This window comes from Neopelma chrysocephalum, unplaced genomic scaffold (assembly GCF_003984885.1).
Source record: "Neopelma chrysocephalum unplaced genomic scaffold, ASM398488v2 Primary Assembly neopelma1_22b, whole genome shotgun sequence".
Lineage (NCBI taxonomy): Eukaryota > Metazoa > Chordata > Aves > Passeriformes > Pipridae > Neopelma > Neopelma chrysocephalum.
This window is the reverse complement of record NW_020897690.1, coordinates 6127431-6152625: the sequence shown is the minus strand read 5'-3', so window position 1 is coordinate 6152625 and position 25195 is coordinate 6127431. Positions and strand designations below refer to the sequence as shown.

General features: G+C 42.8%; 1 protein-coding gene across 1 annotated transcript in view; it reads right to left on the bottom strand.

Moving 5' to 3' along the window:
• The window catches only part of PARD6G (par-6 family cell polarity regulator gamma), a 66504-nt gene extending 45896 nt beyond the window's left edge, over positions 1-20608 (bottom strand). Inside the window, exons 1-2 of the mRNA XM_027678833.1 lie at positions 20501-20608; positions 7046-7268 (exon numbers count right to left, since the gene is read on the bottom strand). Of these exons, the coding sequence (XP_027534634.1) occupies positions 7046-7268; positions 20501-20572 (295 nt within the window). The 5' untranslated portion in view covers positions 20573-20608. The remainder of the gene's footprint in view (positions 1-7045; positions 7269-20500) is intronic.
• Between the last annotated feature and the right edge of the window lie 4587 nt (positions 20609-25195).

Below are 25195 nucleotides of genomic sequence, written 5' to 3'. Positions count from 1 at the left end.
TTTATTTGCTTGTCCTTATGTGGGTTACCAGCTGAAGCTAAGCATGGAGTGGAGCAGAAGTTCCTATTAAAGGCTGCATGAGTTCCCACTGTAAACAAGTTTCTTTAGTCTAAATTCAGCACAATGTTGTGGTGCTGGTACCAGCTTGGTGTGATTTTTAAGAAGCATCAACTGTTAAAGTCTATTTTTATTATTAATATATTTGGTTATGTGTATTTATTATTAAGATATTAAACTTTGAAACTGAAACCAAATCCCACGTAGCTTTAACACAAGTGCAACAAATGTTTACTGTTTTTGCTAGGCTTCTGTTCTGTGCTTGCTGTACACTGCAACTATAAATATTTATGCAGCGCATATTTCTGCGACAGTTCCCACTACCAGTTATTGATCAACTATAGGCAAAGCCTATCTGTAAGCTGTGCTATTTCCACATGCTTTCAACCCCCTTTCCCTGAAAATTCTAGCTTAGCAGCTGTTCTGGTTGCAATTAAAATAACTGGTGATGAAAATCAAATATCCTCATACTCTAAAAATGAAGTTTTCAATGAGAAAGAGAGAAGCAACCTCACACTGGCTCTGCTCAGCCACCAGGTATCACTAACCATGCCAACAACAAAATCTAAGCCTCTTTTGTGTTTATGTCTGACAAGCCAGATTAAAAACTTTATGTTTTTAAAATTGCTTAATAAACTAGTAGAAAGATAATGATTATTCAGTCTCATCATTTGCACATTAAAGGTGGAGCAGAGAAGTTACAGTAAGGTGTTGCCAGACTTCACTGGAACAAATAGCTGCATTTTATTTATCTTCAGATATCAAAGGACTTGAGTGGGACAAAGATTACTTGGCTTGACAAGCTTTCCTAGATCTCTCCAGCTCAAAAACAGAGATGTTTCTGAAGAAAATCATGAAAAGATTTAATTTAAGCCTAGCAGCAATTCTTATTATACTAGCACAAAATTTACTACCATCCTCTGATATTGTCAAAGCTAAGACAAGATGCTTTGCCCCCCTTCCAAATACAGTGGAGTTGCACATTTCCAAAGGCTAGAAGCAGAAAAGTTCTTCCTCCCAGGAAGCAGAGGCTTCATGGCAGTGTTAAGCTGCTTTAAAATGTGCTGCCCATCCCATGCTAGGTCCTCACTCAAACAACTAGTTTTCTGCCAAAGAATGGGCTCAGGGAGCTCAGTCAGTGGGTCATACTAGTGCCAGGGCAGAGGACACAGGGTAGCAGCCCTGGGACAGTCTGACCAACAGCACGGCCACATCCTCCACTGTGCCCATGAGCTACACCAAGTGTCAGGAGAGTTTCTTCTCCACCCTCCCACCATCTTTATACAGGAGCAGATAAACTGAAGCCACCTTCTCTACACCCTTTATTTTATTCCCTCATTCATCTAAGACCACTGTGAAAATCTGCTTAGCTCAACCAAAAGCAAAATCAGAAGCAGTTCAGTATTTTCCCTCAGTAGGTGGTACAACCTGCTTTATTCTTTAATATATCAGATGCCTTTGACAAAAGCAGTAAAATCACATTGTTCTTGTTGGGAAATACATTTTGAGAAGGTGAAGTCAATGCCTGTGCTGTAAAATGAACAGGAAGGTTACTGAAGAACCAAAAAGATGTGAAAGACTTTAACTCAAACTTCTCCAACTGTACCCACTCTAGAAGAGCAGAGAGTTAAAGGTTTTAGGTAGCTGGAAATAGTTGCTGCCTCAAAGCCAGTTTTTCTGTTTAACACATGTGGTTAGACAGCCAACAACCATTCCTAGGGATTATCTGCTCAGAGTATGAAAGACAATAAAACAACCCACCATCGGTTTTTCAGTCAGATCTGGGCATGATTCCCATTAGCACATTTTTATTTTAAAACTGTGTGTGACTGCTCTGATTTTATAATACAAGAAAGCTAAGGACAGATGTTGGTACTTAGAGCTGAACAAAACTCTGCCAGGTAAATAAATTGTAGAGTTATGAACTGCTTCTGAACGTGCAGAAATATGTTTCATGGCACAGCAGTTTAAATACATTAGTCACTGCATGCAGTTGAAGAAAAACAGCATCTTCCAATCTTTAAATTAAAACAAGCCAAATTCAAAACCCAACCAGGTAAATGCACATTTTTCCTTGTTGATTTTGGATCAAGCTCTAAGTGAGAACTGATGGTAGACAGCAGCTCTAACCACTCAAGGAAGGAAACAACAACTGGTGTTCAGTACTGGTTTACTGTTACAGTAACAGACTATTAAAAAAATATAGCTACAGAAGAAAAAAAACTTATAGCAAGTTTTTGAAGATGATACTTGATGGCTTTTTACACACCATCACTTTTTCAGACTGCAAAATGCAAGACGATACAGGTATCAGAAGTCATCAGCCTTCTCCAGCTTCCAGCCATGTTAATTAACAGCTGCAGTTCATTTGTGGCATTTACTAAATTATAATGTAAAGCCCTGCTCCAGTTAGCTGTGGAGTGTGTTTTAGGACTGTTTGCTGTTAGAATGCCCTTCAGCTTGTTCAGATTTTTTTGCCTTTTATGCTCCTGCAAGAAGTGTAATATTCGAAAAAGCTAACGTGAAATACAGATTCAGCACCTGACACTTCAGCACTTCACCTGCCTCCTACTTGGAGGGCACTTATCATGAAACCGTTTAAACCTTTAGAGAACTTTAAAATTAATTGTATTGTTGGAAAGATTGTGAATTTGATTTAGAATTTGCTTTAGGATTGACAAAGTGCCCCCACACTCATTAATTTATTGTCATTTTATAATAACAATACTCTATAATAACAATTTTATTGTTATTGTTATTTATAGAATCAGAACAGACCTCCTGTTGCGATGGGGACAAAACAAAAAGGCTTCTCGGAAGAGTTCATTTGACCTCAGTCTGGGATCAAGATGAGACCCAACAGGCTGTGCACCACCTCTGTCACCTCCTTTGCAACTCAAGCTATAGCAGATTTTGTTACTGCCCACGTAAAGTCTATAAACCCCGATGAATAGTAAAAAGTGTAGATCTGGTTGTCATCAGCCTTCATCACTTCTCCCAGAATCAGAATCATTAGTCTGGACTTACAGTGGTATGCTCAGTTCGAATTAAGATCCAAATATCACTCCATTCACTATGCTGCTGTATTTCAGCATCTTGGTCCTAGATATACCACTTTTCCTTGGAAAAAAGCACTGCACAGAGTACTTACAGAGCGATCAGCACGTTCATTTTGCAACACTTCCCTGAGTTTCTGAACTTCCTAGGTCGAACACACCATAGCAAGTAAACTAAGCAAAAAAAGAGAAATCCTGAAATGTCTTTTACCTGGTAGACCTCCACTTACATCTTTATACCCCACTTGCTAAGTTCAAGGAGTTGTTTCAGGCAGGTTTACAGTGAAGATATTATAATTCTGCTATTTATTCCATCCTATTTAAGAGCCTCCAATACATCTTGGTTTGAACACATGCTCTGCCTCTGTGAGACAGGCATTAAAGTAAGATTTGATAATAATTTCACTCCATTAATCATACAAGAAACACTACATACAGTACCTAACACTAACTTCTTTTAGTTTTTCTGTTCTATGTTTCTGCTTGAATTCATAGTTTACACTTAAATATTTTTGCAGTATCCAAGAGATTGTCTCAAGTGCTGTACTTTGAATCACACAGAACAAATATTACTGAAAAAATGATGATCAACTGTATCATCAGATAAGCTCTTCCTTTATGCAGGTCTCGGCTAGAGTACTAGAGTTTAGATATTATGGAGCAAGTCAAGCACATCCATGATTTCTTATGTTGTTCTAAGGTCTTTGGGATATCCATCCCTTCCACAGCAGCGGGCACCTTCCATACAGAGTTCTGTGTATATGTGGTATCAGTTACAGCTGAGTGAACAAATTCTCAAGCTCAAAGCATCAGTTGATATAAATCACTACTGTACTAATGAAGCCAAAAGAGCCACATCAGTTTACAACACAGGACATGACCCATACTTGCAGCCTGGGAAAGCAAGTCAAAAGAAAACTGCCTTTTCTTTTTATAGCCTGGTTCTCTAATTAGGATTTTTGTCTGCACTGTAATTTGGTATTGGGAAAAAAAAAGGCAGAAAAAAGCATCACATACTTTCAGCAGACAAATCACTATGAGCTATAAAAACTTGCTATAGCTGAATTTACTCAAACATAACCCACAAATGTTCCAGATTCTTCAAGACCCCAAAAACCATGAACAGTAATTGTTGCAAGCACACTGGGAACAGCAATTCAAGTTCTTATTAAAATGGCTAGCTAAGAAGCACTGACATTGCCGGCCTGCAAAGGGAACAGCTACTGTGATCCTGAAAAATCTGGGGCTAAGGAGACTTGAACAAAAAAGGAGAAAGTGGAATAAAGCCATCCCACACCTGGACACCAACCTGGCATGAAGAGTCCAAGCAATGAGCACATGGTTTGCCTCTGGTGACAAATGAGGGAAAGGCTTTTGAACGGAAAAAGTACAGGACTAAGCTCAGATAAAAAACATCTAGGCAAACAAAAATCAAACTAGCAAAGTGTTCCTTGATTATTGTGCAAAGAGTAAGTTATCTATTTTGCCACTCTGGGAACAACAGGCTGTTTTAATGTGATTGTGTCATTCACTCGATGAGAGAAAGGATATCCCAGCTATAAACTGAGAAAACAGATGACTCATCAAGCAGTTGATAAACAGTTTGCTCTGCTAGAAAAAAAAAAAAGACCTGTACTTCAACTATTCAGTCCCTTTATGTCTGCATACTTCTGCCTAGTTCCCTCAAACAAGACTGTGAGAATAACCTCCGGCAGCCACCTTCCAGGACTACTCCCACTGAAGAGCAGTGAACCCTGATCCAAAAGCCTAGAGAGCCCATGCTCTGCAGTCTCCTTCAAAGTCACAGCAGAGGACTACCCTCATATTTTACAAGCATCCCTGTCACCTTAATTTCCTGCCTCTGAAGTCAGAGTTTAGGGTGTGAGCTGAAGCACTGCAGGCACACCACATTCCCCTGAATGGCACAATGATTTCTTGGACCTAGTCACCTTGTTCTCTCATGCAGGTCTCCAACAGAAGGACTAGCATTGCTCTGTCACCTCCATCTGAAGACAGGGAAAACAGCGGGGGAGCAAAGGAAAAAGAGATAAACAAGATTTCAGTACTTCCTACTATTCTTGAAGGGAACAATTTCTAAAAGCTTCATCAAAGCAAAGGAAATGGACTTGGGACCATCCACAAGTATAAATCTCAAATGTTAACCTCAGGAGTCCCTTATGAAAGGTACTATTAAGCAAAGGGATGGGCCAGAATTTGCTGTTCCCTTCAGCTTTATAGAAGGAGAATGTGTGTTGGGAAAATTTTCAGGCTTTTCCACAAGTGACGAGGCATGGGCCTGTCTTCCCTCTTACAAGAGCTTTCTTATTTGTCAGCATGATTCTTCTCACTGAGAAAAAGGTAAAAGAAAAGCTTTTTAAAAAGGAAATAATGCCCTTTTCCATTAAATTTAAAAATTATAAACCTTCACAACTAGCATACTTCTCCTATTGAAGAAAAGAAGGGAGCACTTTTTCTATTTGTAGTCAACAGTTCTCTCATTTGTCTACTTCTGTGATTTGCATTTTGGTGGCAACCCCCTCCCAATGCAGAGTTAGGGACACTCAGTGGTTTCAGCAGTCTGTTCAAAGTAGAGCAAGGACAACTGCATTTTGAACAGGATTGATGCAGAGACATGAATAAACTTGAACTGAAGTAGGCATGGTAAGGGATTTCTCGTGACCTGACCCACCATAAACACCAGCCCTAACAGGCACCACAGGAAAAAGATTTCATAGAATTTGTGATGCACCTTTGCATTTTCTGCACAAGAAGGGAGAGCAAGTCCTCTCCCACAGACATATCCATTCACTTGATAGACACACCACCAAAGCAAACTGCTGTACACCCTCTTCTCAATTGTCTCCTTGAGTACTTACCACATGTAAAAGAAGGTGGTAGACAACATGCTCTGAAATGGACAAGAGCCACACAGCCCTGGATGTACCTGAGGACACTGAATCGAACCACACACTACACCAGCTTATATCAATGAGAAGGCTGGAGCCTCCTGCTACATCCTTATCATTACACAGCAAGAGTCCAGGTGAAAAAAGCTACATGACTGCTCAAAGTCTCGGATTAAGTCTTTTTTCTGAATCTGTTGCTGACAAGACTAATTCCAAATTCCATGTTCTATAAATCACTATATGACTGAAAAAAAACGTGGAGGAAGTGTTAACATAGTGTTGCGTTCCCCTGGGATTTATGGAGCTCTGTGTTGAAGACACCTTATTATAAAAACCAATCCTCATCTGAAGCAACTGCCAAATATGGTCTTTAAGGAGAACAACACACAGCCACTTAAACTTGATGTCACCTTGACCTTTGGGCAATTCTGCCCAAGGTTTGTTTGATGAATCAAAATGGGAAGAATGAGCATTCTTTAGTGTAAGGAGGGAAAAATCATCATTTGTCTGTTTGCCAGGTCAACATAGTCAAACGATGTCATTTGTGACTTTTTTTTTTCTTTCATAACTACACATCTCTGTGGGTTCCCATACTACACAGGCATGAATCATTTGGGTATGACACTGACTATCAAGATGGATAGATAAGATTTCTAAATGTGAAGTAGTAGTACTAGGATCCCCTTCCTCCTCACAGCTCCCTCAAAAAAGCGGAATAGTGCACTTGGCATGCTGAAGTGATGATATAGTACCAGTGGTACACTCCTCTTGGAAAATAGAGGGCCCATGGTGATTCTCAGCATGTTATCCTTTAAACACCTTACAGGTAGCAATGCAGTCCCTCTACCTGCCCTGAAGCCATGCCATTCCTGCAAGTTGCAATGAAGTGCCTGAAAGGAGGAGCAAGATGGCTCCTAGGCTCCTAGGCCCCTCTTACATCATTTGAGCCTTTAAATTGGTGCCACAAATCCACTCTTCACCTCGCCACAGCACACTTCAAGGCACTGAAATGACATTGCATCTTACCTTGTCTTTGTATAAAAACCCTGAGCAGTGGATGAGCACTTGAAACAGCCTTGAAGAAGTTGTCATCATTATTAATAGGGAGAAGGTCTCCGTGCACGTCAGCATATCCAATCATCACTTCCAGGTTGGCTATGTGATGAATGTGAAGAATTAGTTTGTAGAAGTCTTCAAACTTTCCTGGCTTGTAGCGATCCAGAGAGAACCTTCTGAACTCTGCCCCAAACTGCAAAAGAAAGCAAAGAAAGCATCAGCAGATGTGTCAACACAGGCCAGCACTCTAGCTTGGCATTCAAACATGGTATACATCACCTCGCTTTTTTCATAGAATCCAAGAACCACAGAATCAATTAGGTTGGAAAAGATCTCTGAGATCGAGTCCAACCTCTACATATTCCAATATATTCCATGGTGAATATAGTCACATGTTGGTGCTTACAAGTCTGCAAATAGTCCTCACGTTAGAACATAAACATGACTACCAAGACACCACTCTGTTTGACAATAGATATGCTCAAGTGTTCCATCTTAGAAGAAATCACATTTTTAAAACATTAAGTTTTCATTAAATCCTCTAGAGAAGAACTGCATTTGTAGGATTTAACTTTGAAGGTCCATCATTCATTATCATCATCTCAGGCATCCACAGAACCGCAATTCCCCAAAGCAAAAGTATTCACTCTACTGACTTCAAAAAGAAGTTAACACAGTTATACAAACAACCTTATAAAAATTCTTTGCACATTTCCCATCAATACCACTGTGATCACAATGAGAAGACCTTTAAAGAAGCATGGTATGTGAGCACACAGCTTGTTATTAGAAAATACACTCACTCTACATGACACCTGAATCTCCTGGTAGTCCATACAGGAGGAGGAAAGTTAGTTTTCATGGCTTTATTTTTTCTATCACTTCACCAGTTTTTATTTTTAAAGCTTTACAGATCATGAAGTGGCTGTCACAAACAAAAAAGGTGGATGAGGAGGGGAGGTTGTATGATTTGGCACAAGATAATTGAAAATGTTATAAACCCATGAAGCTGTTTAAAACAAGTCACAAAGTGATTGAGGAGAAGATTTCAATTTACCTGATTTCTGATATTAGAAACAAAGTATGCTATTAAGAACAGGAGGGGAAAAATTTGATTCTCTAATGAAAGAAATAAAGAGAATGAAAACAGGCATCTAATTAAACTAAATGGCTTAAATCATCTTTCTGGTACACTTAATTTAATAACTCAGATTGTATAGTATTAGTAAACTACTGTTCATCAACTGAACCTCTAAAACCATCCTAACTCACTCTTGAAAACATGGAACCACAGCCACATATCCAAGTACAAGTAAGGCTTGGACTAGGATCTCATGGAAGTTCTCATTTGCAAAGTCAGTCAATACAAGGGCTAGAAACCGAAGACACAAAACTAACAAGGACACAAACAAAAAGAAGGAAAAAAAAGAAACAAAAAAGGGAGAATCTTCTCTAGATAAATTCTTCATCAAAATGAAGAATGACTTGCTTAGAGGTGCTCAGCTGTTAAATCAACTATACATGCAAGTCAATCTTTTGCTGAGACTAACAAAAGTATGAATCATCACTATAATCATCTTCAAGCAAAAAGAAAAAAAAAAAAACCACGACAACCCTAATGGCTTTGGGCACAAGCATGTTCTCAAATTACTTCCGCAGTTATGAAAATCCCACTCTTCAGCATCAAAGCCTAGTTGTGATCATCTGAAAGCTTGTTTAGTCAAATTATGCTGCTTGTTTGTAATATTAACTGCTAGTTCCAGTTTGGATTTCAGAATGCCCATCCAAATGCACAAGAGGCAAACAAACCACAGCTGGTTCCAATGGGGAAAAAACAGTCCTCCTTTGTCCTTCACCCCCCCCCCCGCTCCTCTCCAGAGAAATCCAAGTGGCAACTTACTTCCATTGATGCATTTCAAACTGAAAAAAATTTAAGTATTTTTATTTAAGTTTTCTTTTTCCTAGATTCAAGCAAGAAACAACCATCTTCCGGTGACAAGTTTATCTACATGGTAAACTAAGGGGGCAAGAACAAGGTCTTTGTAGGCTTTGTTTAGAGCTGCATCTCCTACTCTGCACACCTGAGCAGGAACCTGGGATTCCTTGGGATTCCTTTAGCCTGAGCAGGAACCTGGGATTCCTTGGGATTCCTTTAGCCAAAACGCCAGGACATTCAGATGCCAATTCCAGGAACCATTTGTTTACTGGACAACTTGTTTAGGACCATTAGCACACATAAGGATGCGGCTGCTGTGCAGTCTCGCCCCAGTCAGTACAACACCCATCCTACACAGCCCCCTTGGACACCTGCCTTGCACGGTCTGCTGGGGGAATCCATCGGTCCTGCTCTGCCCAATATGTGAGCCCAGGCAGAGGCCAGCTCCTGCGAAGGGACAGCACACCCAGCAAGAAAGTGACATGGAAAAGGAGAGAGAAAAGAAGTAAGGACGGTTACTTGCACGTTGCTATGACCTAAAGCTCAGTTAAGTTGCCACATGAGAAGAGGACAGATGGCAAAAGGGCCAGGCTTCCCAGCCTAACCCCCGTGGGCACGCTGGACATGACACTACTGGATCAGTGGAGCATGACATGTGGGAATGCAACTGCAGACTTGGGGCACTGTGGTCTGACACGAATGCTGTACAGTCAAATTAACCTGATCACATGTTCAGCCTTAGGAAAGCCCAAAAGACAATTTCATTTGCCTAGGAATAGGACAATAGTAAATAAACACAAGAGATTTCACTTGTACTTTTTGCATGATGCAGCCTTTTAAGGCAAGAGAGCTAGAAGGTGATTCTGTAGAGAGGGGTAGGAGGAGGGAAGAGTCTTTTTTTCAAAAGAGATTTAGGAAGATAATGAAGATGATTTTGTTTTTGTTTGAAGTTAGTATTACTGTAGTAATAGTCTAGTTGATTGATTCCCTCTGTGCATATACGCAGGCAGCAACCATTGTCAGTGGGTCTTTTCAGAAGAGGGGGGAAAAAATGCTTCAGCTCATTCATCATCGCTAATGAGGCTGATAGAAAGTATCACGGTAATAATAGGTTTTGCAGTACCACACAGCTTGGAGACTGAGTGCTCTGCATTGTATTCAGCCAGGATTTTGAGGTAACATTCACAATGTATCTTACAGAAACTACAAAATCTGAGGGCTTTGCAGAGATAGCCAAGATTACTAATCTGCTTCTCTAAACTACAAAGTTCATCTTTAGCATATCTCTTCACAGAAAGATACACAGGGACTAGTGTCTGCCAGCAAAGTCTCTGCCAGCACAATACTGTATTACACTGTTTGATATGCTAACAGTTTTAACAGGCAGATTAGTTTTCCAGAATGAAGTAAATTATTCAGACCTATTTAACTAATAAAAATACTGCATCTAGTATTGCAGAAGTCAGAGGACGACAGGGACATAGATAACTTAAAAGAATTTAGTCCGACAGAGCTAATCATGATTGAAAAAAACCAAGCTAGAAAGAACTGTATGTTTTCTTTCACAAAAATAACCTCTGTCCCAAGATCCTCAAAGTATCAGCCAACCACTATACTTGCTGTCTGCAGTTTGATGACAAAAAGCACCCAACAAAATACAATACATCAGGCAGAAACCCTGATGAAAAACAGATGCCAAGTTAGCAAAAAATAAAAGTGTTCAGATAAAAGTTGTCTTAAACAAGGAAGTCACAGCTAACTGATCAAAACTTACAGTCTGACCAAGAGCAATCAACTGCTTTTTTTGGTTTTTTTTCTGGCTAAGGGGTACGAGAGGTCAGAGGAGATGAGAAAACAAGATTTTGAGGTTTATTTACATAGAGAGCTGTTATTTTGTAAAATGAAAGAGTTATTTTAAAGCAAAAGAGATCAACTTTTTTTTTTTTAAATTTTAAGTTTCAAGAAGTTTACAGGGCCAAAAATGAATCCCTATGTTTATGAAGTGCCATCCCTCCAGTTTATTGCTAGCTTTGAAATCAGGGTATTATAATAAGAAGACATCAAAGAGCAACATTTAGCAATAAACATGAATTATGTTAGCCACCTAGTTCTCTCATGGAGTAAAAAGTCAAGAACAGAAAGAAAAACAAACGCTTTCATCCTTGCATAGACTGTAATTTCTGCTTACCTGTGAGACTTTCAAAACTGGGAAGACCTAATCAGTGATGCTTTATCAGCAAGAAGAAGCAGAGGGCAAGATAGAAGAGGGAAGGCAATGTAAATGGTTTTGTGCTTGCTGACTTCACCTGGGACTTCAGAGCTCTGCTGTCACATTTATGTCTGTTTCTCTGTTTCCTTTTTCTCCCCCAGTTATGTCTCCCCCAGCTCATTCAGCACTCTCTTGCTCTCCTCCCGATCTCACAGTGGTTGTCACTATGGAAAGACACCACCAAACACGGAGATGTTCTCTGCAACAAGTTCTTTCTTCAACTGCTTGCCCCAAAGCAGCTCTGCTTCATCCCAATGATCAAGCTGGTAGAAGTGTGGGATTTCACATTCTGCTGTTCCGTGCTCACACCTTGCTAATTCTTCCAAGGGACAGTCACAAGAGCAAGACACCCTCTCTTCTATTTGCCCTTCATAGAACCGACATCACAGACATAATTTCACTACCTTCTCCCCCAAACTTTTTTCCTGATTGGTATCATGCCATATTCCTACCCTTCTTCCTTCTATTCCCTCCCTCCTTTTACCCCCTCCATAAAAATACAGTCAGGCTTCAGTATCTTAAAAATCTCAGCATAGTTTCTCTTCCCAAAGAAAACCAGTGGTTCCCCTTCTTTTTCGTGCTTCTTGGACACAATGCTTCACATCTCTGCTTTTTGTTTGAAGAACAACCTTTGTAACTGTTTCAACCCTCTCCAGCAGTCTGTAAGGCTCAGTTCATGACAATACTTTTCTTTCTTCTGCATCTAATTGGAAGAGAAAGTCAGCTTCTTTCTCTATTCCCATCACCCTCAGTTCAACTTCTGTTCATGAGATGCACCTCCTATTAAACTCCATATAGATTCTCTTCACAGGCACACAGCTGTCAGCTCAAGGGCAACTTAAAGACAAGCTGATCCTTTCCCCTGCCTCACCTACCTTATTTCATGATTATTGGGAATTAGACCACTACACTGCCTTCCCCAGCATCTCTAACTCCAGTACTACCTTTAATTCAGGCAGCTGCATATATTTATGTGTTAAATACCCAGATCTTTTCTGCCCAATATTGTAAACCCATGGACACCATTCAGCTACTCATCTGCACAGCTGGACTGCTGCTCTGTACTTTATCCTTGCTTTCCTAAACACTATCTTGCCTCACTACCATGTGGTAGTCTGTGAAAATAGCTATCCATGAAAGCAATTTTATCAGCCCGTTCACTGGAACCCATCATTCCTTTCTTTGCCACCCCTGCTCCAGTAGCTCCTCTCCTACTAGGTCACCCACATAGCTGCTTTCTCCCTACCATCTCTTTCAGTACTGCCTCCAAGCAGCATACTGCCAGCCTTTGTTGCTGCCTCACCTCTTGATATTTAAACCCCCACTGTTGTTCTCCTTCAAGAAACAGTCGTTAGCAGCAAAGCAAAGCCTTTAAAATAAATAATAAGTGCAAAGTCCACCTTTCCAAAAGAAAATCTCTTCCTTTTTTATTCCAGTCCCCTATATCTCTGGGAAGAAACCAAACTCTGTTTGCAAATGATGTAGATCAAGATGGTCCTGCATTTTCAAGAGAAGACCAAGCATCACACACTCCTTCACACCACAGAGCTTAAGCACAAATACAGCATGGAATGCATACATCCATGGCATGTCACCATCAGGACAAGGGAAAAAGGAAGATTTGGCACCTTGCCACCCCAAGAGACAAAAGACCACTGAATCAGGTCTGGTCAACACTGCCAACAGCAGATAAATCCATGAGCCTAACTTTCTGCAGAAAGGTAGCTCTGCCCAACAATAGGTCTCTAGCAAAATCAAAACAGTTTCTGAACATTTAATAAGAGATATCTACACAGATACAAGAAACCTGTAACCAGTAAAGGCTCTGGCTGGTTGCAAACTTATTTAAGACCCTTTTAGTTTCCGCCAGAGGTTTCCCCATGAGCTCAGTGCCAACAACAGCTGCAGAGAAGTAATTTGATGCACATGCATGCACACCCCTGGCCAGAGCCGAAGGGGGACTGGGAACAGCTGTGCAGGGTGGAAGCAGGAGGGATGGCCCAAGGCTGGGTGGCCCTGGGGCTGGTGCACCACACCCCACCCCAGACATTTCTGCTTGAATTAACTGCAGGAATTTCCAATAGGAACAGGACTACTTGGGAGATTTTGCCTTCACTTAGAGGGAGGGAATGTCTCCAAAGGTACATTTCATCTTTTAACTTCTGGCCTCCATTGTAAAGGTAGTTAGGGGCAAGCAGTCCATCCTTGGAAAAATCGTTCTTGGTTACTAAAAGCTCAGATTGAGTGCACGCAGTCTCTTACAAAGGGAATGATAAGGAACTACAGAGGAAAGCACCATTAATTGCACCTCTGAAGAATTCCTTAGAGGTGGCTAGTTCTGGAGCCTGTCAGACAGAGCCTCCACAGGTATTTTAATCTAACACAGGAGACATTCCTTTCTGACTTGGCTGTAAACAGCATTTAATTTTCTGAGGTGCTCTTCAAAGTTGAAAGGTCTATTGTTCAGTGTCCTTTAAGACTGTTTCAGTGTGGCGAGACTAAATTTCAGAAGACAACCCACATAAGACAGACAGGCTGGACAAAGTTTTAAGCCAATCAGAAATTCCCAAGTTACTAGACTAAAAATTATTACAAATGGGTGAGAAGCTGGAGGAAAGATCAAGAACAGGAGGGTGCGGGAGGTACTGAAACACAAGGTAGCAGCCCTAGCCCTTCTGGTCAACCCATCACAGGGACACTGATAACCACATAGTTACCACAGCTAGCACCCAAGGCCGTAACAGTATACTAACTTCGGGAATGTTATCGGAGGAACTACCATCTTTCCATAACTAGACAGACCTGAGACTACATACAACCTGAGCACCAGAGCATATCCTCCTCTACACCATGCTCTATAACACCAGGCAGCTCAAAGCACATGTTCTAGCCTTCCCTGTATCTCCTACAGACACAATTGCTCACATAGTGTCTGAGTACAGGTCAAGAGAAGATACTTACACTGTGCTGGTGCTTATTGCAGCTGTCATCTGAACAGAACTATCGCAAAATAACTTGTCTGTGCAACACCTTTCAGCTGAAAGGTTTGGCCTCTCGTCTGTGAAGAGCAGCAAGCGTGCACAGGCCCCACTGTTGTGGCTCAGCTGCTGCATGGTAACTTGTAAAGCTGTGGCCACTTTCTCTGATGTCACCTAACCACTTAAGTTAGTTTACTAGGTATGACCACTTCAGAAAGTCATCCTACTATGAAAAACAAAGATCTGTAGTAACAGACAAACCAGGATTTTAGTAGGTGCTATTTAGCACATCAGAATAAGTGCAATACCTGCTGTGAGAAGCCCAGCAAACTGGGAGGGAAAGGAACAGAGGCAACACTTCTTAAGGGATTAATGTTTACAGTCTCTTTCTCTTGACACGTTTTGCAACAATCCAGACAGTCTCAAGTTACTATTACCGTGGCACACTGTCTTCATCTGAGAGCGGGAAGCACTGTGGTTTTCTGAGTCCATGCCACATTTGGTTTGCATATAATCAAATATGTTTTGAAGCTCAAAACCAGAAGTTAAATCAGCTGGTTACAGGGCTTTTCACTGCACTTATTTTAGTTTTATTCTAGGTATGACATGTATGACTTTAACTTGGAAGAATAAGTACTGCCTAAAAACTTAAAGCAGACTTAAAGTCTGTTTTAACCTCTTGTAGGTTTAAAAGGAGTGCTGCTTTTTGATCTGTTTTGAAGAGTGCTACACATGGAAAACTTTACTTAAAATTTCAGAAGGCCTGTAAGGCTTTGGGGTTAGAGTGAAATCAAAGTACAAAAGGCTGGAAAACACTATTTGTAGACCTCTCTCACTTAGTTAAGACCAGACAGTGTAGAACCAGACCTTTAAAATCTCTTCACAGGGGACTGTTAAAAGTAAATTTGCTCTTACTGCTATTGCTACAGTTATAACACTGCTTGATGTTCTACTTTATACCTTTCAAATACACAATGTGTGTACATATACTGTAATAGCTGAACAGCCACGTAGACGTGCAGTATCAGCAACTTTTGGAGGAGGGGGGAAAAAAAGGGATGCAAACGGTTTAAACCAGCAACCTTTATGTAATGGCACAGGTACACTTCTAAGAAGAGGCAACAACATGTGAGGAGGACAAACCATCCTCAAGCTGTTTGGATGTTACGTCTATCCAGCAGCTGGGCAGGCTTGCTGAAGCACTGACTTCTACACTTACCTCAGACTAAAGCACATTCTTTTAGCTGCTAGTGACTTTGTAAGAGCATGGAGCACAGCTGATCCTAAACATGCTCTCTGTCTTTGAAAACCATAACTGTATCACGTCAATTCAGGACACATCAAAAATGATTGAATATTTATTAAAAATCCATTTGCAACATCCATCTGAACACCAACATTTACTGTAACAAAGTCAAAACAGGATGGGAGAAGAGAGTAAAAAATATGGTTATAATTAACTGGTTCTGTTTATCTTAATGGGTTTGTTTATAGTAGTAGGATGTTAGTCACATTATTGTTAATTTGTAAATCAGTTTGTAATGCAAGAAAACATGACACTATTAATAAGGCAGAAATGTCACAGTCAGCACGTGAATCAGGTAGCTGCGCTTTTATAATCCTCAGCCATTATCAGAAGTTCCACTGTCTGAGAGGGTTCAGCAACAACAAAGGGTTTTTTCCAAAGGACTATTTTTCAGGGAACCATGAGTACATTTAGCCCGTTTTGAAAACATGAAAATTAATTCTTACTTGTATATATACAGTTGGCAGGAATTTAAATAGTAGTAGCAGAAAAATAGTGCTGTTGCTTTTAAGCCCGAAACAGAAACCCGTCAGTTTCAAAGTAAAAAAAAAAAAAACAAAAAACCACACACTTTCACTAACAATTCAAAGGGCTACCATTTAAAGGCCCGAGGCAATCTTATATCTCTGCTATTCCAGAATATCTAAGTGACTCAAAAAGAAATACGTATTTGGGCTGATAGCTACCTTCCCTGTTTGAAAAAAGGGGACAAAAAATTAAATCCCCTTTCACTCAGAGCAAGACAAAAGATTGGCTACATGGAGTTATAATTAAAGAGAAGTCTCACCATTAATGTAGGAATTCCTATTTTACAAGTATTTGTTCTTCTGTAGGCTTATACTTACAGGCAAACAAGCCTACAACCTCTCTGTAAAGCTAAAGACAGAAAATGAAAAATAGGTTAAGAACCCTGCCTGTGGCCATGAGATCCCAAACAAAACAAACAAAAAAAGCCCCACACACTGCAGGCACTGGACCTCTTGGTAAAAGGGAGAGAAAGGGTCATCTGGAAAATTTTTTCAGAGATTAGAGACATTTTCTTCAGAGGGGACAGATACTTCACTTGTCACCCAACAGAGGAAAAGAGGCAGTGAGTACTAGACACATGAGAATACACAGTTGCTTTAAGCCAGCAAGATAATGTGTTTTCAGATCCTGTCTAAAAGGGCTGAAACATTAATCCTGAGCTACAGAGACAACACTTAGATAAGAACTGAGCTTCTAATTTATTCTATCATGAAACACAGGAGAGGAGGGCTGAGGTGTAATTACAATTCAATTAATATTTTCCTATGACATGTGCCAATTTCTAAGTGGGTTTCTCTTTACCCTTCCACTTTCCTATCTAGCAATAAGCTTTAAGGTGTTTTGATTTTAAGACCAGTTCTCAGAGGAGGAGACAGAGGAAGGGAGAAAGCAGGGAGCCCGACAGAAGAGGACTTCTTAAAGCAGAAGACTATAGCAATTTCCATCATTGCCATGTCTGAAAACAGAGGTGCACATAGATGGCAGATGCTGTTTTCCCCTTCAGTATTTGCTGCAACACAGTGATCCAAGAGGCTTTTGCAGCACCTTAGTCACACAAAGAAAAAACAACCTGATGTACACCAAGAGTCATGACAGTGTCACGAAGCTCATCCTTCTAAAAAGACATGATCACTGCCAATGATCATAGTCACAAGGCATTAAAAAATTCACAGACACAAGCATCAGCAGCTGAAGCATGCCTCTGGGACACATTCCCAGCAGGGATGATGGGTCAGGCTAGGTCCAGCAAAGGTACAGGCTGGCTCAGACCAGCTGAAATCCATCCAATCAACCACAAAGCTCACAGGTCTACTGGACAAGAAGAGAATACTGCCTGGAGTTTTGGGTTCTTTGACACAAGAAGAATGTTGAAAAATTGGAGTGAATTCAGCCACCAAGATGCTCCCTTCCTCCTTCTCTCCACTCTGCCCTGTTTTGGGGTTTTTTTTGATAATCCTCTGGCACACATCAGGAACCTTACAACTTAAGGATACTTGGGGATTTACAGGGAAGTGTCTTACCCAGTATGGTACTAAGCTCTGATAAGTTCTCCCCTTCCAATAATCAAGGGCACAAACCAACTTTAGAGAACTTTATTTTGGAGAAAAGGAAAGAAACCCAGGAAAACCTGGAAAACCTCAGTTTTCACAGGAGCCATTTTTTAATTGTGACTAATGCGACACACCAGCTGGATAGTGGTTTATCCTTAAGAAAGGAACCACCTGGCTATCATAACAGAGGCAGGGATATCAAAAATCCAACATTTGCAGACTATCACCCATCCGACTCCCCACAACCATTTTTTCCAGAGCTCCTTTCCATCAAACTCAGTCTTCAGAGAGGAAAAGCTATTTCGCACCATTGTGTAAAAGCAGCACTCTCTCACACAGCTCCTCCGCTAAAGGGATTCCACCTGCCCACTGACTGCCACTTCCCCAGCCTTTGAAAAGCCACCAAGAATCCCTTGATCTGGGGCCAGCAGCATGCCCCAGCGCAGAGGCTGAGCTGCACCCACCTTCGCTCACCTGGCAGCTTGTGCTCTCAGGCGATAGCTGCAAAAGCAGGAGTTCAGACTCAACTTTCAAGTTCTCAGGCAAGCCGGGACAGGCCTCATACTTACAAAACACAGGCAACTAAATGTTTAAAAAGCTGACTACATATGGCTACCAAAAGTAGCATTACTCAATCTTTTTGTTTCTCCAGCCTTAGATAGTCCATGCAAACAAAAAGCCTCAATAATCCGTATTTCCATTTGATCACAGCAGGACAACACAGTGATCCACAGGGACAAGACAGACAGCATCATAACCGACCCTATAAGATATTTAATAGGAGGTATGAGGCCTTGACACAGTACTTTGCCAGGTACCATTTGCCAGAGCTTTTCGCTTCAAACCATTGAAGTGTAACTCCATGAGAGGGAATCTATGAGCTTTACAGACAAAAGAAAACCATCCGTACCAACCTCTGTTTGCCAGCAACTGGCAACAGCCTGCTACATCAACAGCCTGGCTGTTACTGTGCCCAAGTCATGCTAACAGTGAAACCCACCAGCACCAGGAAATTCAGCAGCACAGCTTCCACTGACCCACACTGCAGGTTCAGGGATCATCACTGGGCATAGGCCCTCAGCAGGATATTTTGACATTAGCCTCTATTTTTTTTCCTCCAATTTTCTTCCAATGCAGTACAGTCCTCTACAGTTACTTCTGGGTCATCAGCGGTGACAACCCTGAGCTACAGAAGACGTCCAGTAAAGCCCTCCCACCCATACAAACTTATTTTCCTTCCTTCCAAAAATCTGTAATCACTGCTATACTTTTAATCTCCCTATATCACTCTGTGTCTATAGAGCCACATAAGATTTACTTACAGAATTCCTGCAGCTATAGAGGAAGCTACGAGCTGTTCATTATACAGTTGTTTTTTAATTGTTAATAGAACAAACTCAAGCTACAGCAATATTAAAGTAGATGAGAGAGGATGACCTTAAAAATTCTTACCTATGTTTTAGTGTAAAGCTCACACAATGCATGGGTTATAACGCGGCAGACAGAAAACAGGATTTGGGAGCCACAATGAATGTTGTGGGTGGGTTGCGTCTTAAAACCAGTACAAACTGAACCAAAACTTTCCAGCAATGGAAGCAGGATGGAACTTTCTAGGCCAGTTGAGCCCTTCCAAGTTGCAACAGGAGCTTAGGAAATAAGGGTCTCAACGTACATTTCAGGTGCCACGTTTAGAAATTATCGGAGGCTCCCCTGGACAGAAGATACTTCTGCCACTGAAGTCACCTCAGCTCTGTATGTTGCTCAAGGCCTTCGATCTGAAGGCAAATTTTACCAGCAGCAACAGACAAAAATGGGGAGCACTGAGCACTAAGTCCCAAACTCATCACCTCCAACACCAACTCAGCAGATGACTGGGGACTCCAGAACAGGCTAAAGTTATCCGTACTCTTTTCAGCTTATGCATTATCTTCACCTTGCCCGTTGTATGCGTATAAAACAAGGGAGATTTCTCAGTGTTGCTCAAATGCTACTTATTTTCGCCCTCAGAGGCGGCAGGCAAGATTTTGACGTGCTGATTCAACAAAGAGCGACCAGAGGCTCTTGAAGAAAGCTCAGCAAGACGAACCTCAGGCACAGCCAACCATCATCTTAGGCGACTGAGCTCCGGCAGACCGCTGTTTGTGGACACGGCAGCCCTGCCGATCTCAACTCCTTCCCTAACACCACCAGCGCGCACAAGCTGATGCCGGTGCCAGCATCCCCAGGTAACACCCGGCACAGCCACCGCTGGGAGGAGGTCGAAGCTTCCCGCAGGTCTCTCTCTGGCTCCTCCGGCTCGGACCCCCGGCCGGACCGGCTCGGACCCCTGGCCCATCTGCCTCCTGCTCCTCTGCTCCTCTCGCCAGTGCGCTGGGGAAGCCGTCCCGCCCCCCGGGAGCCGGCAGGAGCACCGAGGCAGCGGCAAGAGAAGCGCCCCGGCCTGGAGCGGGGGCGGCACCGCCTCCGCGCCCCCCACCGCGCCCGGGCCGAGCCCCCGCCCGCCCGTCAGGCGAGGCCAACGGCGCTCCCCCAGCTGCCCCGAAAAGTTACCGCCGGAGTCTCCGCGGCGGAACAAAAGATGGAGCGGGAGCGGCGGGCGCCGCGCCGGGGGCGGGCGGGGAAGGGTCGCGCCGCCGCCTCCCGCCAGGCAGGGGCGGCTCGCCGGGAGCGGCGATCCCGCCTCTCCGCGAGCTGTCGCCAGCCCGTCACCGCTCTGCGGGCTGTGCCCGGGGCACGGCTCCGGCCGCACCGGACGGGGAGCTGGGATACGGGATGGCGGGTGGGGGGGCTCCATTCATTTTCGGGAGCGCCGCCGGGCAGGGGCGCTCCCGGCCGAGGCCGCGCCGCGCTCCGCTCACCTTACTCTTCACTTCCACCGCGCTGCACTCCAGATACCGCAGAGTCTGAGATTTGTTGAAACTCCGGTTCATCTTCCCGGCCCCGCTGCTTCCCTTCCCGCGCCGCCGCCTCCCTCCCTGCCTCCCGCCTGCTCGCGGGCCGCGCACCCCCGGGCCGTCCCCACGAGCCGACGGCCCCGCTCCCGCCGTGCTCCGCTCCTCCGGGCACTTTGTTCCAACGGGACCGGCGGCGGCGCCCGCAGGGATCCGCGCGGGGCTCGCGCGCTCCGGATCCCGACACTGCCGCGCGCGCGCCCGCCTGCGCCGGCGGCGGGCGGGGCCTCGGCCCGCCGGGCCCCGCCCACGGGCCCTCCCACAGCCACGCCCACAACGCGCGGCCGGGCCCCGCCCACTCGGCCACCGCGGGGTCCCGCGCGACCCCGCCCCGCGCGTGTGCGCGGCCCCGAGCGCGGCCCCGGATGAGCTTCCGCGCAGTGGGAGCTGATGCGGGAATTGTTTTCCCGGGCGTCGGAAGGTCTTGCTGCTGAGGCCGTGCAGGAAGCAGGGAGCGCGTCCGCGGCAGCCGCCGGACGGTGGTTCGCCGAGTGCTCGGAGGTGCCCGTTGTGTGGCACGAAGGAGACCCGCACAAACTTTCCAGACAGCGCTGATTATTCATTAAAGAGTGTTGGGATCTGAAAAGTGCTGCGAGTCATTAATTTGAGACCACAGATCATCAGGTTTGGGAGGAGAGTTTCCACCACTCTGTCCTTGAAATAAACCGTCAGACTGCCTCCCTCTTCTAGCAGCTCTTATTAATTAGGTAGGTTACTAATTTGAGAATCTCGAAGGAACTTACTTCTTTCCATCTTGTGCCAAGGACCTTTATAATTCTAACAGACCTTTTCCCTTCAGACAACTTCTTTTAGTCACTGAGAGCCTTTGAAAGTGGTATTTTTTTCCTACACAATCCTGCCCAAAACATCAGCCGTCATGCACAGAAGTTTAGGACATGGAACAGACCTGTGCAACCAGTTTTCTGCTGCTCGACGTCTCCTAGGATCGTCTGCCCGCCTAAGCAAGGAGCATAAAGTCCTAAAAGACATGACAAATCACCCATCCCTTCTCCAGACCCACTGAGCAGATGTCAATGGCAGTGACGGGGAATACCCGTGAATTTAAGGGCAAAAAAAAGAACGGAGTTGACTTCTCATGTGACTCCAAGTGGGAGGATCAAAGCATATGCCCCAACTACAAACCAGCTCCATCTTATTGGAAAATGGACCTGAAATGAATATTTGCCACATGTTCTGGGCTTGCACCAAGTTTGGAAGGCTCGCTGTAAGTTAAATTGGAAAAATAAAGTCTAGATAGCTGACAAAGGAAATGCTTGTGTGAACTTGATATTTTCCGTTTTTCATCTTAGTGTGAGGAATGCAGCAGCTTTGCTTTCTTGCTGTGATGGCCAAGGCCAGGCTGTGGAGATACAGCATCCCTGGGGCGCTCAAGGGCTGAACATCGCTTTTAGGATGTTTTGATGTAAAGATGGATCTTGAAATCCAGCAGCTGGATTCGAGGGTTTAGAGGTTCAACATATTGTGCAACAAGGCCAGTTCACTGGCATGAAGTTAATCAGTAGCTGAAGGACCAGTCTAGTTATGTCACCTCTGACGGGGGAAATGCTGGTACTGCTCATACCACTGGAAGCATCAGAGGGACTTTATTCCAGCCCTCCTGTCCTCCAGCTGACCCTTGAAAAGAGACCCTGCTCCTTGCATTACCTTCTGGGTCACGAAAATGCCCCGGGACTTACAGTTCACACATGTGGTGATATGGTTGAATTCAGAATCACAACCACAGAGAAGAAAGATCTAAATTAATTTTTTGTTTCAATATTTTTTATTTTTTTCTGAAAAAAAGTACGTTCTCAACAGGTGGCAATCAACAAACAATTTTAGTCTTAATTTTAAATTTGGTACCTCTTGTATTTGTGATGCTCATTTGAGAAGTACAGATTAGACTTGTTTGTCTTTTATTTTATGCTTCAGGGAGCACATATGCTTCATTACCATCTCTTTTATATTAATAGACTCTTCAAACTAATAATGCCTACCAAGCTGCATGTAACTAGAATGAGAATTCAATGGAAATGAATAATATATATATATATTTGGGTGAAATGAAAGCTGGTAAACCATACTGAATTCATAAAGAATAAAGATATGTTTTTTGAAGAGTAAGACAGGGTTTATTTACCAGCAGGGCTAAGGGGACTTCCACTTTCCCTGCCCTGTCAGTGCAGTCATTGCATATGCTGTTCATATTTCCACCACCACATGAATACACAACCCTCTTCTTCTAATCTACCCCGTCTTTTGAAGTTAACAGGTGTATTGAGGACACAACTTACTGTATTTCAGGAGTGGAGCTAATGTTGTTTCTATTTCTTCTATCCTACAAGAATTTAGAAGTGGTAGATCACTGCCACTCCTTTTTTTTTTTCACCCATAAGAAAAGCTGCTTTTCTGTGGTTTCATTCCTGGACATTTTTTCAATCTCGCATTAAACACATCGCAGTAATCAAGGTGAATACACTAATATGAGGAAATATGCTCTTTACACCTCCAAAGAAGCTATTGCTAGCAAAGGTTATTTTCAAACTATTTCAACAAAATCTGGTTTCTGCTGCTTTTTCTCAGTCAATCTGTTTGCCTTAAAAAAAAAAATCCATTGTTAAACTTGAAAAAGATACCTTAATTTCAATTATTTTCATTCAGGTTTTAATATATGTTGCCATGATTTCAAACATAATGATGAGCAGACCTTTAAAATGCAAGTGTTTTAGTTAAAAGAAGTCAAATTTGAGTTAAATATTCATAAGTCAAATTTGAGTTAAACATTCATACTTTTGTAGATTAATATAAACACTTTTTTACCCACTCTGATCTGAGAAATGATCAGTTTCTGGATAGCTCATTGATTACACTAAAATAGAGGGTCACAGTATGACAAATTGGCTGTACACTTTCATTAGTAGAAAAATAGAATGTAAGTATTTATTAAATGAATAGAATATTATGTAAGTATTACATTATGTATGATTTATCAATATTATTTATTTAATAATTTATTAAAAGTGAGTGCTTCTCAATCAAGCTTCACTGAAATCCAGTTCAGTCCATTCTTGTAAGTTCTCTAAAATACAATTTTTATTCCTCCGCTTCCAAATTGGTTGCAGGTTTAGTCCCTTTCCTCCATAGCAGAGCAGAGGCACGATTAAGACAGCTTGAGAAAATTCATTCTTCTCTTGCCTCCTCTTTCCATGCCCATGCTCTGCTGTAATGAGCAGTGACTTCAGCCATACACCAGCAGGAACCAAAACACTGGATGTGCTCTCAGGCTCCCCCGGCCCCACATTGCACCAAGCACTGCAGCCCCTACCAGCTGCTTTCCTCCTCAAACTCAGTCACAGATGGTTTTAATTTAACTGCTTTTGCTCAGCCACCTTTTAGGGCTGTTTTTTTTTCTCATCGCTTGCCAAGGGCACAGCACTCCTTTGACAATTTCTATAAATCTTCATCTGTTTTAGTAATCTGTAGTTACTTTATCCTGTTTCTGACCCGCCAGAGCTTTTAAATCATTGTTTCTTCCTGGGTGCCTATCTCTCAGCCCTTCCTTGCAGCTTTGCAAGGTACATCCGGAATGTGGGGGCACATTTACTCTCGCCCAGCCATAAAGCCCCCTCCTGCATGCAGCACTGCACCAAATACTCTTGTTTCTTGCCCTAAACCAGGCAGGGATGCCACAGCCCAGGGATCCTAACAGGCCATTTAAAAAATATTCAGATATTTCTGTTTTCAAAGTTTTTTATTTATCAGACCAATGAAAGGTGCTGCAACATGCACCTGACTCTCACTGCTGCAATGTTGTTTTTCAGCATGCAAGGGACTTCACTCTGACTCGCTGCATGCCTCATTAGTATTAATAAGTAATTTACATGCTCTGAGAGGTTTAAAAATATTCCAGACTCATGTCCAAGGATTTATTTTTCTCCCTGCTTCCCTGTATTGAATTTGCAAGAGTTACAAAAGAGCAAGTCCTAAGAGCTTGGGGGAGCTGCTGCAATGACGGACTGGTTTTGATTTCTTTAAATGTAAACCAAAATGAAGCATAGCATGAAGGAGGGAAGAGGGAGGATGACAACTATTGTTTTGCTTGTAGCAAACAATGTTCCTGCCGCAGTCAGGATGGTTTCTACTTCATCAAGCTCAGAGGACAATGCCAGGGAACATCCATTGCCCTATTGCAGGAGCCTACCTAGAGGGGAGCAAGAAGAATAATGCCACCAGCAACAGCAATAATGGATGCTCCGGGACAGGAGATCAGCTGCTCTAATGGTTTTCCATTGTCCCATCCCTCATGGCAGTGAAATGTCTTTTTTTTCTTTGTGTTTAAGAGCTTTCACCTTCAGGCCTACAAGAGACATACATGCATTTAATAGCAGAAAGAGAAAGAGAGAGGGGGGGGTTGTTCTCAAGGGGTGGGAAACTTGATGCTTCTTTTCCACCAAGGACGATAAAACATCAAGGAAACCTCTTGCATGACTTTACTACAAAACACTAAGAGGAGAGACCAGAGCAGTTGCTGAGGGAATGGCACCTGCTGAGCTGCACTGCAGGGCTTGTAAGCAAGCACAGAGATGAGCATTTGCTGTTGCA